A 14,554-nucleotide genomic window follows, 5' to 3' on the forward strand; every position below is an offset into this window, starting at 1 on the left:
AAAAAGTACATACCTTAATTAAAAAATACTTTATTGCTAAAAAATGCTAACCATCATCTGAGCCTTCAGCGAGTCGTAATCTTTTTGCTGGTGGAGGGTCTTGCCTCAATTTGTAAAAAAAACGCAATATCTGCAAAGCGCAATAAAGTGAAGCGCAATAAAACGAGGTATGCCTGTATACTTGTGCTTTAAAACTTATTGTTTGAGGCTCAAGAGGGTTGCAGCAGAAGTGACTGAAGTTTGAAAGCTGGGGTTTGGCATGTTGAGTAGTCCTTATCAAGGGGTGCAGAGGTTTGTTCTGGTAAGGAATTCCTTTTCTTCTGGGTAAGTGTTTGCAAATCGTGGCACCAAAACAAGAGAGTGTCGTTGGCTCATTCACTGTCAACCAAGGGCATGCCTACATTAGGGCTTTGCGAAGCTTCAGTAGCTGATTTGGTTCGGAGGAGATTTGGCCCGATTCAGGGACCAAATCTCTGAATCTGAATCAAATTGGGAGACCAAGTAAAAGCTCTGAATCGATTCAGATGCTTCAGATCGATTTGGAAAAAATTTGGCTGATTTGGAGATTCAGCCATAGACTAAGCAGGCAGCTGACAGCTGCCTCCAACCAGTAAGTCTGTTGGGGTTGGGGAAGGGGCATGGGGGAGGGAGGGATTGGGACTGGGACAAGCTGCCCAGCCGGGCGGGGGGGTATGTTACTCAGGGAAGGGACAGGGGGGTGCGGGATGCGGGTGCAGCAACACTGGGAGCGGGGGCTCTGCCCTGCTGCCACTTGCCCAGTTGGGGCAGGGGGGCGGGATGCAGGCGCGGCTCACTCCAGGTGGAAGGGGGCAGGTGGCAGCAGGGCATAGCCCCCGCTCCCAGCACTGCTGCGCCCACATCCCATGCCTGCTGCGCCAGCTGGCAAGCATGACAGAACAGAGGCCCCGCTCCAAGTGCTGATGTAGGTGCGGCAGCAGTGGGAGCGGGGGCTATGCCCTGCTGCTGCCTGGAGCGAATCACGCCTGCATCGCCCCTACCCTCCCTCCACACTGGCTGGGCAAGCCACAGCTGTGTAGAGCCCCTGTGGCTCCCCCTGCTGGGGCAGAGGCAGCTGCAGGCGGAGGAACTGTGGGAGGAGCCCAGTGCTTCACAAACAGGCCCAGGGAAGTGATTCTCCCCCTCTATGCGGCACTGGTTAGACCACAGCTGGAGTACTGTGTCCAGTTCTGGGCGCCGTAGTTCAAGTGAGATGCGGACAACCTGGAGAGGGTCCAAAGAAGAGCCACTCACCTGATTAGAGGCCTGCAGGTAACGCCCTACAAGGAAAGGCTAAGGGACCTTAACCTCTTCAGCCTCTCCAAGAGAAGGCTGAGAGGGGACTTTGTGGCAGCGTACAAATTCATAAGAGGAAAGCAACGTGAAGTAGGCAACGAGCTGTTCACCAGGGTGCCCCCTGGAACAACAAGGAACAATGGCCATAAGCTACTAGAGAGAAGATTTAGGCTGGACATTAGGAGAAAGTTCTTCACAGTAAGGGTTGCCAGAATCTGGAATGGGCTCCCAAGGGCGGTGGTGCTTGCCCCATCCTTGGGGGCCTTCAAGAGGAGACTGGACAGGCACCTGGCTGGGATCACAGGACCGCAGGGTTAGTGACTCTTCTTGCCTGCCAGGGGCAGGGGGTTGGACTAGCTGGCCCACTGAGGTCCCTTCTGACTCTATGAAACCAGCTGCCCTGCCCGGCCCCAGCCTCCCAGCACTTAAAAAAATAATAATAATAAAGCCCCACACTCACCAGCTCTAGTAGCAGTGATTGGGGGTCACTGAGGGCTCATTGCAGAGACCACCCCCCTGTGCAGCATGGGACAGTGGGGATCTCCCCCCCTGCTTGGTACCTGCACGGCAGCTGCCCCGTGGCACGGGTGTAGCATGGCTCAGCAGAGTGCTGCACGCTGCCTGGGAGCTAGGGCAGCTCCAGCAGTCACCTGGAGCCCAGCACCGCTCAGCCCCAGCGCCCCATGGGGGCTTCTCCTGTGGCTCCCCCCACCCAGGAAGAGGCAGGCACAGCCAGAGTTGCCACAGGAGAACCTGCAGCCGGCCTCTCTCCAGCCCATCCGAATCACTGAATCTCTCGAAATCAGTGCTGAATCTTCCAAAGCTGATTCAGCCGAATCGATTCAGGACCGTGATCCAAATCTCCAAACTGAATCTCTGTCAGAATCATCCGAATCAAATACTTCCACGTTGGCAGACCTAGTCTGCATGGAGCAGTGAAGTGCTGTGCAGGCATATTCAAACTAGCACTAAGTGAAGTATTTTGGGTTGCATTTACATAGTGTTCTGCCTGGGTGAGCTAATTCTGGGCCGCTCTGCGGATATCCCTATGTGATGCTGCATTATATATGTACTGCAGACACACTCTAAGAAAGGATGCTCTGCACTTACAGAAGTCTTTCATTATAAGCCTCACATTCCCCAGTCCTTTGAAGTGCCCTGAATCCATCCTCCATATTCTTCCAATACAGAAGCTGGGTTCGGCTGCCCTCAATACAGGCAGGCAACATAGCCTCTTATGTTCTAGATTCATAACCTGTTTGCTCTGTTACAACTTTTTGTAACCCTGCAAGTTTTTGAAGCCACAAAAAGTTGTTAGTTTTAATTTAGCTATTTAAAAAAATTGAAAATTAAATATATAATCTGTGCTAAGCAGGTTTTAGGTTATTTTAGCAATGGCAAAATGAAGGATGAAGATGCAACCTTAGCTGTGCCCATTTGTGTATCTTTGTCTACTTATTGTGGGAGTACATAGAAGCCCCAAAGCTCATATTGTTTCTTAAATACTATTACGTCATTTTTTGAACAACCCTGGGCATTTTGTAGTTCTCTCCATTTTTCCAATAGAAAGTCTATTAGGCTTATCTCTATAAAATCACAACATGACCTATATTTATACAATATACTACACACAGATGAAGCATAAGAAGGAGAAAAAAGTAGTGAAAACCATGCTCTCCTAGTTAGGAGTTCAGAACTGAGTGAACAAATTATCAAAATTGTTTAACATAAGTTATTTATAAATACTGCTGGTACTTAATACAACAAAACCCACAGCAGCACCTAAAACACGCAAGCTTTTACTACTAATAAGAGAATTTGGTTTTAATAAATTTAAGTTGCTTTCATTTGAAATATTTTAATAACTGTGGTGCTGTGAATTCTGTACAGGAGTGCTCGCTCACTAAGGAAACAGTTTACCATTAGTTTAGAGGGACTGCATGTAATGTTCTGAAAAAACCATATCTGAACTTCACTAAGGCAGCTTGAGGTCAGGCCATGTGAAAGTTACAAATTAGTTATACTTGCATAAGATAGTCTAGCAAGAAATAATACAAATAATGTTCTGTTGATGCATTTCTGCTATGAATATATCTCTGAGAAACAGCTTCTAACATCTAAAAATAGGGCCCGATTTTGCTGCCTTCCTTCATGTTGAATAGCACTTTATACAGAAAGGAACTTTTGGTTTTGGTGAAATCAAAGTGACTGCTTGTAGAATAAGGCACTATTTCACATCAGTGAAGGTAATACAATATGCTATATAACTTACTATTTAGAGGCACTTCTAATTCCACAGCTCCCCTCTGCTGTGTCTACCAAGAAAATTATGGAAATATATATATAACCTAAACTGGAGTGTGAAACACACATGGAGGAGAGGGTCAAAATCTGTTTAATTATAGTGAATGATTTTTGGAGTTTCTTCCCTTAGTCCACAGTGCCTCTCCCCACTGTTGACTGGGGATATTCCCAGAGATCAACAGGGCATTTTGTATTGTATTTATTTATTTTAGTATCTTATTGAGGACTCGATGAGAGAGCCTGCCTCTCGAGGCCCCACTACATCTATCCTTGCTTTCTCACCACTCTGTCTTCCTTTCTGAGGTTTCCCCCTTCTTCATCTTTCTTTCTTTTTTGTTCTTCTCTGTTTGCTTCCCTGCAGCAGCTCCCAGTTCACACCCCCTTGGGTTTTACTCCCAATTGCTACCTGATTTTTATTCACTAGTAGGATGAGTAGTGGAGCCGTTAACATTAGTAATTAAGTGTTAGCAGCAGGTTGAAAAGCCAATACTCAAATCAGACAAATGTGGGTAAGGAGTTTACACCACTGAGGCATTACTTCAGGACATTTGGTGAGACATTATCACCAGTTACACTTCATAAGCGTATCTGGGCAGGTGACATAGCTAGCAACTTATATTTGTCAATGGAAGCTGGGATTCTCCAAATCCTGAATAGGTCAAGGGAGCCACAACACATGTATTCATCCAGACTCTAGCCTCTAGGCCTTAGGCTTGAGAACTATTTAAAAACGGAAAGGCTCCTGCAGTGAGATTCAGTCCAAGAGCAGCAATGTACTATTTAGTGCAGAGGTGTGCCAGTGTGCAGCTAGCTGCAGTCATTGAAGAGCCTCTGGATTGTGGTGACTGAAATGCATAGAAGTATATAAAGATGCGAGGAAATAAAATACAAGATGTTACAGATGTTAAAGATGTAGTAATAGTATTTGACCACCTCATTAAAGACTCATTGAAATGTATGTGTACTAGGAAACAGAGTTAGGTTTAACTTCCCTATTTCCTGTTTTGAGGATTTGTCAACTTTTAAGGCCCAGCAAAAACTACCAAGGTAATAGAAACTATCCTACCATGTCACCAGGGCTGGGCAAGATAGCAGTCACTGCAGCCAGTTGTGGGAAATGCGTGAGGCCCTTAATATTCACTTAGTTCCGGTTTGTCTCCCCTCCCTCTCCTCCCATAGCATTTAATAAACGTGTATACTAAATTCAGAAATTGTAATAAGGCATATTGTTTATCCATACGGTTGGATGATATAAGCCAGTGGTGGTCAACCTTTTCATAATTTCATAGTTTCTCGGGTCGGAAGAGACCTAAGTAGATCATCTAGTCCGACCCCCTGCCATGGGAGGAAAGAGTACTGGGGTCAAACGACCCCAGCAAGGTGTTCATCTAACCTCCTCTTAAAAACCCCCAGGGTAGGAGCCTGCACCACTTCTCATGGAAGTTGGTTCCAGATCCTAGCCGCCCTGACCCTCCCTGCTTTTGGCTGGAGGGAGGGTCAGATGGGCACTGCCTGATCCCAATGTGGGCCAGACATGGCAGGACCCCTTTCGGCCATGTAAAGGGGGAGGTGGGGACATCTCAACCCTAATCCAGCCATGTGGAGGAAGGGGGCCTGGGCTGGCCACAGCTTGGCTCTGCAGGGGGAGCTGGTATGGCCCATCCCTGTAGGAGGAAGGGGGCATGGTTTGGCCCTGACCTGGCAGGGCAGAGAGGAGGGGGCATGGCTTTGCCTGAACCAGCTGCGCAGGGTGAGGGGTCATGGCCTGGTCCCTATGGGGGATAGGAGTTGTGGCCCAACCCCAACCTGACTGAGTGGAGGGAAGAGGGTGTGACCGGGCCCTGCGGTGGGGGGAAGGGAGCACAGCCCAGCCCCAACCCAGCCATGCAGAGGGAAGGCAGTACGGCCCAGCTCTGCCCCACCCTGTGGAGCTAGGGATTTTGGCAGCAGGAAGGGATGGCAGTACTGCTACTGCTCCCCTGCCACCAAATTTCCCACCCTATAGGGAACCCATGGGCCAGATTCCAAGGCTCTACAGGCCATATTTGGCCCGCAGGCTGGAGGTTAAGCCCCCTGATATAAGCATATTAATTAGAGGTGCATCAATACATCAGTCCGTATCGTATCGGGACCAATAAAAGGAAAATTGACATTATTGGCAATTGGCTTTTTTGGTCTAATATTGCCAATAATCTTGCTGACAAATGCCTCATGCATGAGCGCAGCCATAGCATGCATGCAGCCAGCCTGGCAGCTCAGAGAGCAGCATCTGGCTGGTAAGTCTGTTGTGTGGGAAGGGGCACAAGGGGTGTAGATCCAGGCTCCCACAGTGAGGCAGGGTGCAGGACAGAGCCATGAGCAGATCATGGGGGGACATGGGGAAGGGGCTCCCACAGCTCCCCCAGGGGAGTCATGGGGGACATGTGCCCTCCGGATCTGTGTGCAGGGTGAGGGCAGGCTGGTGCTGCGGGCTGGGGCTGGGAGCAGCACCAGATTCTTCCTGGCAGGTAGGGCTGAGCTGGGCTGGGGCTGCGCTTGGGGCAGGTGGTGACAGCAGGACTGGAAGGTGGTGACAGCAGCACTGGGAGTGGGGGCAATGGGAGGAGCTACAGCCACCCCAACATTCTCTGTATCCTCCCCAGTGCCTCTGCCCACCCCAAGCTTAGACCTGGCCCAGCCCCTTCATCAGGAAGAGCCCAGCACTACCCCTGGTCCCAGCCCGCCTTCGCCCCATGCACAGATCCAGGAGGCATGTGCCCTCCCATGCCTCCCCCAGGGATGTGTGCAGTGGTAGGAGCTGGCCCCCTCACCCCACCCCCTGACGAGCTGCTCACAGCTCTGTCCTGTGCCCCACCGTGGCTGGGTAGCACCTGCCCCAGCCCCACTCTCTCCCTCACCACTATGGCCTGGACCTGCGCCCCCACATGCCCCTTCCTCCCCCACAACAGACTTACCAGCCAGACTCTGTTCTCCGAGCTGCCAGGTGGCATATCGGCAATCAGATCGGTATCGGCCAGTATGCCTCGCTAATAATCAGCCATCAGTATTGGCCCAAAAAATCTTTATTGGTACACTCCTAATATTAATATTTCTGCTTATTTCTATTGTGGAAGTGAATAAGAACCAAAACATGGACCAGAACTTCCTTTTGTTACGCATCATACAAACTTATAATAAAAATCATGGTTCGTGTCCCAGAGTTTGCTATCTAAGTACCTAGGTAGAAGCAAGCCAATGGTGTGAGGAGGACTCTCAACTTGCGTGGAAGCCAGGAATTGAGAACACTTGCCAACTTTCTAAATTGGCTCCTAAAAGCATAAAATTAAAATGGATAAGTTTTCTAAGTGCTTCTAATACTTCTTCCAGCATACATTTATATTTCATATTACATTTCACATAAAGAAGTTCAAGAGAGTGAAATCTTGCACAAAACACACTGCCTTCTCTTTATTGCTATAGTAGAAATAGTGCTTTAGTATCCTTCTAGTGGATCGGCAAATCCTACCCAGATTAGAGAGCTTTCTTGCAAGCTACCCTGCCAGTGAGTTGGAGCCAATTGGAACAACCTCAACTGAAGGTAGAGTTGGCCCAGGGTCAAATGATTCAGTAGATCAGGTAGCTGGCCTTTCACTAGTTTTATGTCCAGCAGGAACAAATCTGGCCTCCTTTATCGTGGGCCCTAGGCAGTGTGCTCCAAGAGGTTGAACCTGACCCATATTATGTTTTTGTTTGGTTTTTTTAAAGTAGTATTAATGTTAATGACCTTGCTTCAGCAAGGTATCTAAGACGCGCAGATAAACTCACTGAAATCAATGAGACTGACTGCCTCTTTGAAGCCAGGCTCATGCTCCCGTACCTTGCTGAATTGGAGCTATTGTTCATTTCTTTACACCAGCTCTTTTGTACAGTTACCTCTATAAAAAATGTTTTTTATTGTGGGGGAGGGGGGTTAGAATGTAAATTGAAATATTTTTCAAAGAAAAGATTATACTGAGTAGCCCTGCCTTGAATATAGTATAAAAGGAGGGTTGATTCTATCAATGTCTTGATCTTCATTATCCTTCTTGCTTAAGATGTTTGATTTTTCTATTACCAGTAAAAAATAGAAGCTGCTTATTTCAGAAATGGTTATGAACATTTCCTTAATACCAGTGAAATGTAATGCATGCTTTAACGAGCAAAATAGCTACTATCTGCCCAAAACATATATATTCATTGTGCAATCAGCAGTTTCATACATAAAATTAATACCTAAATGGTGCCAAGAGCATTAAAGTATGTAATCGTTATTATTTAAATGTGCTGAATGTATTTGAAACAGTTACATTTTTCTTGTACATATTTTCTTTTTGCTTTCATAATTTGCGTTTGAAGGCTTCCAGCAGTTAGGTTCCACAAGACTGCGGAGATATTCGCTGCTTTTTTAAATTTTACTTCTGTGTATGCTATTATTGTTAAATTCTAGGGACTGAAGAACTGATGTTGCTTCCATTAAAGTCAATGGGAGTTATGTTATTGATTTTTGTGGGGAGAGGAGGGTCTGCCCCTGAGCAGATGTCCTGCTGATATGTTTAGGGTCTGATCTTGCTTGCTGTACTGAGACAAAATTCCCATTTATGTCAGTGCTGAAGTAGGTTTGGTGTCTTAAAAGGACAGTTTATTTGAGGCTGCGGGAGCCATTGTTATTTCCTTCAGGAAAAGAAATGCATTTCTTAAACATAAGAGCTTTAGAAGCAGCATTAGGCAAGCCAGCAGGTCTCTTAACCCAGAGCTATCTCAGCCATTTCTGTACTAACGCATGACACGGGAGATGATAACTGCCACTCAGCCATGTCTTTTACTTATTTATTTATTTTACTCCAGCAGCTAGAAACTCTTATTGGCATCTAAAATCACTAATCTCTCCCCATTACCGTTTTTGCTAATTTACAGTGATAACTGTGGCTCTGTTTTCATTAGGAGATGAAAGCCGGGAAATTAAAAAACAAATTACAGGGATGAGAAGATTACTGAATGACAGCGCTGGAAGAATCTATCAGCGCGTTGGCAAAGAAGGAGAAAAACTGAAGGAAGAACCCCAGGATTTAGACTTAGCCTGGGCCCAGCGCCTGAACCCCCCTGCAGAGTCCCAGGCGAGCCTCCATCCTTCTCAGAGTGGTGCATGGAATGAATTATCACCCCAAACCAGCCATTTTTCAGGGCAGTATGGAACTCGGTCTAAAACCTTCCAAAATCAAACGAGAACCGTGGGATCCAATGGTACGATCGCTGTTAGTTACTCCACATGGCATTATTTTTTACTCTAGTAAATATCTACCTTTGTTCAGATAATTATAGTAATAGTGCATTAAAATTACTTATTGTTCATAGTTTACAAAATGAATGTATAGTTATCACTCTGAAAACCTGGGAGTGTGGGCATGGAGCGTTCTGCTCTTGCATTTCTGAGCCTTTAAAGTGGTCTCCTAATGACAGGGCATAATTGATAATATTCTGTTATATAGGTTTTATTTCTGTATTGATTAAATTGGGTCCTGCCATTGTTACTGAATTCATAGCTAGGTAAGGGCCAGATTCTGCCACTCCATATCATGCTTGATAGAACAGTAGAACCAACAGCAGAACTGCTTGCAGAGCAAGATCCTTCTTGGTGTAAGGATGCAGAATCTGGCTAGTAATCAGCTTAGGGTATAAGGTTCCAGTTTAACCTTAGGCATTTTTTTTATATGGGACTATTTAAAATAAGATACGATGGAATTCAGCAATGTTTAACATGTATGAAAACATGTAGCCCATCACCTTCCAGTGTAGTATTGTTCCTTACACTAGATGTTCAGTGCTTTTAAGTGTGTTTTCCTCCTAGTGCTATAGATGACCCAAGCAGTGGAGCTTTCATTTCCTTTCTTGGTAGACTCTTCCACAGTCTGTTCGAACTCTCTCAGAAAGCTTCCCTTCTCATTCAACCTGAATCTTGAAAAAGGTGCCTCAGTTGTGGGGGTTTTGTGTATCAACATTGTAAACATGAGCTTACATCCAAAAGAATTACCAGATATCTCTGGAGCCAACTGCAATTTATTATTAATTGCCATACAGTGATGTCTGCTGTGTCCTTATTTAAAGATGCACAAGAGTTGCATCTGTTATAAATGATGAAAAATGATTCTCTGAGCTGTACAAGAGGAATTACTTTCCGCACTGAAAAAGTGACAGTCTTCAGGTTTAGTCTTCTCAGGGCTTACCCTATCCCTATATAGGCAATGATTGGAACCAAATAAACTGGGAGCCCCAGAGGCTGATTGTGGCAGTGGGTCTCATTTTGTAGCTCTCTTAATTCAGTTTGTTTTAATATATTAAAGTGTGACAGATGTTGTTAACTCTACAGTGACTTATGGCTTGTCTACACTATGGAGCCTCTGCTACTGTAGCTATGACCGCATAGCTATGTCGGAGCCATCCCCTTGTGAAGACATGCTATGTCTTGACAAGATGGGTTTTTCTTCAACCATAGTTATGCAACCTCCCTGAATGACAAACAAAATGGACAAAAGCTCCTTCTATCAACATAGCTCTGTGCACACCAGGGGTTTTGTCAGCAAAGCTGCATCAGCCAAAGGAGTGCAATCTTTATGCCCCCCTAGCCAATGTAGTTATGCTGGCAAACTTTGTAGCGTAGACCTGGTCTTGTTGCTCATAAGCTTCATAGAAAGAGTATGTTTAAAAGAGGGATTTGAATGGGTGGAGGATGGACATGCAGCACAATGAGATGGACACGTATAGAAGAGAGTATGGAAAAAGGGGCAGAAAAGGAGAGGAGGAGGAGATGAAGAAAAAAGAAACACAGGAATTATTGCAAAGGAAGGAAGGGGGGAATATAAGGTTTGCAAATAAGAAGGACCTGACTGCATCCCCAAAATCCATAGGACCTTTGCTCAGATCTGGCTTCTATGTACCAATGCTGCAAGCTGGGCAGGATGGCACATGGGCATCTATGCTTGTTGAGTGCCCCATTAATTTCAGTAGAATCTGTGGACAGGGAACTGATGTAGCATCCCCATCCAGCATGAACATAAATAGTTCCCCGGAGGTCAGTGGTGCAATATCAATATTTTTGGTTTTTATTTCTCAGTGTTCTTTAGAGAATGTGAAAGTGGTGTCCCATTGGAATAGGTTTTTGGCTCTGCTGAGATTAATTTCAGTGGATTGCACTTGCATGCTTTTCAAGAATAAATTTGTTGTTGTAGAAATCTAACACCAATGTGATTTATTATCAGCAGATCCATTTGCAGGAAGAACTGTCTTGGAGTATCTGCTGATCATGCAAAGAGAGCGACCAAACGATGTATTTGTGTCTTCTGTATCAGTCATACAAGCCAGGATCAAATTCACATGCTGGCTTGCCTCCAAAGCAGAGGGAGATGGCTCTTTAAAGATCCTCCATAAAACTAAAAAGTCGCTCCCCTTTTTAAAATTAAAAATTGATTTATACTAAGTTGAGAAAGGTTTCTTTTGTCCTCTAAAAATGATAAAGATAGTGCCTAGAACAATGACTGAGAACATTCTCCATGATGTTTCTGACACTGGTGTAACCGATCAGAAGAGGGAGGATGGAAGTAAAATAAAAAATCTTTATGAATATGTATGAAGTCAGTAGAACCCTGCTTTGATTTGAAATATTGGTGGCCTCTTTTCCCATTTACAGTACATACGGTAGATTTACATGGGTAATTTCTATCAATGCTAATGGGGATTATAATGTAAATCCCTCATGCCTCAATGGGAAAATAGACCCTTTGGTTTTCAGTCAGGGGCCTCAATGCCTGCATGCCTTCATTAGGAATGCATTGTATTGTAACAGGGAAGATGAACAGGTATTTACTGACAGAATTTGATTTGTCAAAGTTTTTATATGCCATTCACCAGAATGTAGAATCTGAAAAAAATCTCTTTCAAATATTCTTATTTATTATTTGTTAAGCCCCAGCAACAACCTGGAAGCTGTACAAGAGACAAAATAAAGCCAGGCCTGTCCCAAAGAGCTTATTATTCAAGGAAGACAGACAGAGAGTAGGCAAGCAGCACTGAGGAAGCCCAGAGGGAGGGGTGAAAGGGATTTTTCATTGTTTTCTTTAATTGTAGTTATTCATATAACTGTCTTCTATTTTTGTTGGCATCCAAGACAGCTGCTTGCCTCACTAAAGGGCAGGTAGCTGTGCTGTTGCCACTGAATTTTTTCTTACAAAGCACATGAACATTTGGAAGTTGCCTTGAACCTAATCTACTGTAGAGAGGTCTAGTCTAAATGAATGCTCAGGTGAAGGGTATTGGCAGAACTAAGTTCAGGGACTCTGAGTAATCTGCCACAAGCCGACAAATAAAAATCTTCTCCAAGCATTCATTGTTTGTACAGCTCTAACAGCATGCTAAGCACTTTATGGACCACTGAGAACATAAAGGATGGTTTCTATCCCCATTCCCCTAAAACAACGCTCAGTCTGAATAGGCAGCAGACAAAGTATGTGACCAAGTTGGGCAAAGTCATCCTGAGTCACTAACTTGTTCTTGTTTTAATCTGAGATTGCCAGTGTGTTACAAAGCAAATGGAGCTGGTGCAGTAGTTTTTTTCTTAGTTCTCAGAAAGCCTGAAACAGGAGCCCTCAAAGATGGGACCTACCCTGTTTACCTCAATGCAGTGTTAACAGCAGATCCCTAAATATATTCATTTTAAATGTCAGGTTCTTTATATGTAAGACAGTCAACAGATATCACTAAGAAGGTCTGAGCAATCCTCTGTGAGCAACCTCTTTGCTTTACAAGTGAGTGGCTTCTGGAAGGATTGTGACCACTTTTTTCTTAAATCTGGTCTCTGGGGAACGTTGCCCAAAGCAGACAGTCGTAGGGTGGGCTCAATGCCTGATGGACCATATCAAGAAGGGAGTTGCATGGATTTGGAGACGCAGCGAGATTTGGGGAGCTCTTCCTATTGACACAATCTCAGGATGTGGTACAAACCAGAACTAGAAAGTTGTTAACATAGTGGAGGTGGAGTGAAAGGTGTCAGAGAAGAACCATAAAAATAATGGAGGATGTTGGAAACTAAGAGAAAACTGAATGAATTATATATGCTTTGGCTAAGCAACCATGAAAGCCAACATAGGTGTCTGCTAGTCAAGCTGGAGAACATAAGTGATGGTGCTCCCCCCAGGTCAGTCCACTTATGACACCAAAATGAGATGACTTGTATTTAGTTGTGGACAGCTTCAGAATGACTGTCCCTTTCCTTGCTTTGTTGAGCTGTAAAATAGCTACTGATTTAAATCCTCATCGTTGTCTTCAGCGTTAATTGCCTTTCAGGCAAGTACCACCACAGCAGGTTATATTCAGTTTATCTTTTGGAAGGTTTCTTTTGCAGCTTTAAGGAGCTGAAAGATGATTCTTTTAAAACAAACCTTAGATTCTGCTGCACGAGGTCCAGCCACCAGAGATCTGGACCTGCCCTCTGAGCTAAGCTGCTGGGTAGGAGATGTAAAGGCTGTGGAGGCTGAGATGGTACTAAGGATGGTGCAATAGGAAGCAACTAGGAGTAATGGGATTAAACTGCAGAAAGGAAAATTAGCATGACCCATTAGTATGGTGTTCTGGCCAGTGGTCTATTGGGCTGTTCCCTAATCTCCACAGAGGAGTTGTGAAAGTCCCATCTGAGACTTGGCACTAGAGAACATGCCACAGAAAATGACTGTGCTCTGGTAGAGCAGACTCTCCCAGCTCTCTTGCTGATGATTCTTTTCCTCCGTTGGTTCCTGTGTGTCTCTGAACTGAGGATCTTATTTTCACTCTCAGTTCTTCACTTCATAAAGCAACATGTGTAGCATTCAAGCAATTTTAGAAATCGGAGGCCCTCATTTAAGGCTTAATATAAACCTTTATTATACAGACAGCTACCCATTCTTTGTAAGGCTGTTCTAGGAGACGGGTTTTTTGTGCATGATAAAGTGAGTATGTTTATAATGAGGTTTGGTGCTATTGTTATCTGAGATGAACTAACCTGACAATAGAGAGCCCTGCTGTGAGAGTACATTGTATTCCCACTTCCATGCAGTCTTCACCAGCCCATGTAACATCATGTTCCCAACAGCATGTCAGCATTTACACTGGTAATTGGATAAAACCCGGTGGCCCCCTCCTCTCAAAAATGAATGTATTGAAAATTATTGGTTTGCTTTCGTTGGATTCAATTTTTTGATAGTGTATGTTGCTGTCTTCAAAATCCTGTTGAGATTTTTTTTTTTATTGTATCCTTCTTTTATTTTCTTTCTTTCTTAGGGGAAATTCCAGGGGTGAATTCATCAGTAGGACCAAACTGCTGCACTTGTAACTGTCAGTCAACCTTGCAGGCCATTCTCCAGGAGCTCAAGACCATGAGGAAGTTAATGCAGATTCAAGCAGGTACAATGATCAGCCTCTTGCACACTAAGTGTTAAATCAAGCCTAATGTCTTTAGGCAATGCTTGCATCTGGAAGAGTGATCCAGTGCTTGCTGGACTAGGCTGGGACTTGGAACACCAGTTTACAGTTCCCTGTTCTTTAGGCAAGTGACGTGGGATGAAATTTTCAGAAGGTGCTTTGGCAGAAGGCAGGGTAACTGAAACAGGGATGCATAAGCTTTCATGAGCAACAGGTTGCTTCATCAGACGCTATGAAAGGACATGCAGAAAGCAGGCTGTACAACAGGACTGATTTAATTACAAAAGACTGGGAAGGAAAGAGAGACAGTCATGCTGAGAGCTTACATCTGGTCAGAAAGGAGCTATCTGAGCATACCTGAGCAAGTTCCTTGTGTAGATTGATTGCAGTCCATTTCATTTAAAAAAAAAAATTGGGCAACTGTGGCATTGATGCCTACACAGTCAGATGGATTGCAGATTGGCTGAAGGGTCGT

General features: G+C 44.7%; 1 protein-coding gene across 5 annotated transcripts in view; it reads left to right on the forward strand.

The window, feature by feature from the left end:
• Positions 1 to 14,554, forward strand: part of BEND7 (BEN domain containing 7) — a 69,426-nt gene that overhangs the window by 14,413 nt on the left and 40,459 nt on the right. For 4 of the 5 annotated variants that reach the window (XM_019509541.1, XM_019509542.1, XM_019509544.1 and 1 more), the window contains exons 3-4: positions 8,578 to 8,877; positions 13,939 to 14,061. In XM_019509541.1, coding sequence (XP_019365086.1) covers positions 8,578 to 8,877; positions 13,939 to 14,061 — 423 coding nt within the window. The remainder of the gene's footprint in view (positions 1 to 8,577; positions 8,878 to 13,938; positions 14,062 to 14,554) is intronic. The other variant, XM_019509546.1, reaches the window with a different exon arrangement.

The sequence above is a fragment of the Gavialis gangeticus genome, unplaced genomic scaffold, assembly GCF_001723915.1.
Source record: "Gavialis gangeticus isolate Ggan-Ray unplaced genomic scaffold, GavGan_comp1, whole genome shotgun sequence".
NCBI classification, from domain to species: Eukaryota; Metazoa; Chordata; order Crocodylia; family Gavialidae; genus Gavialis; species Gavialis gangeticus.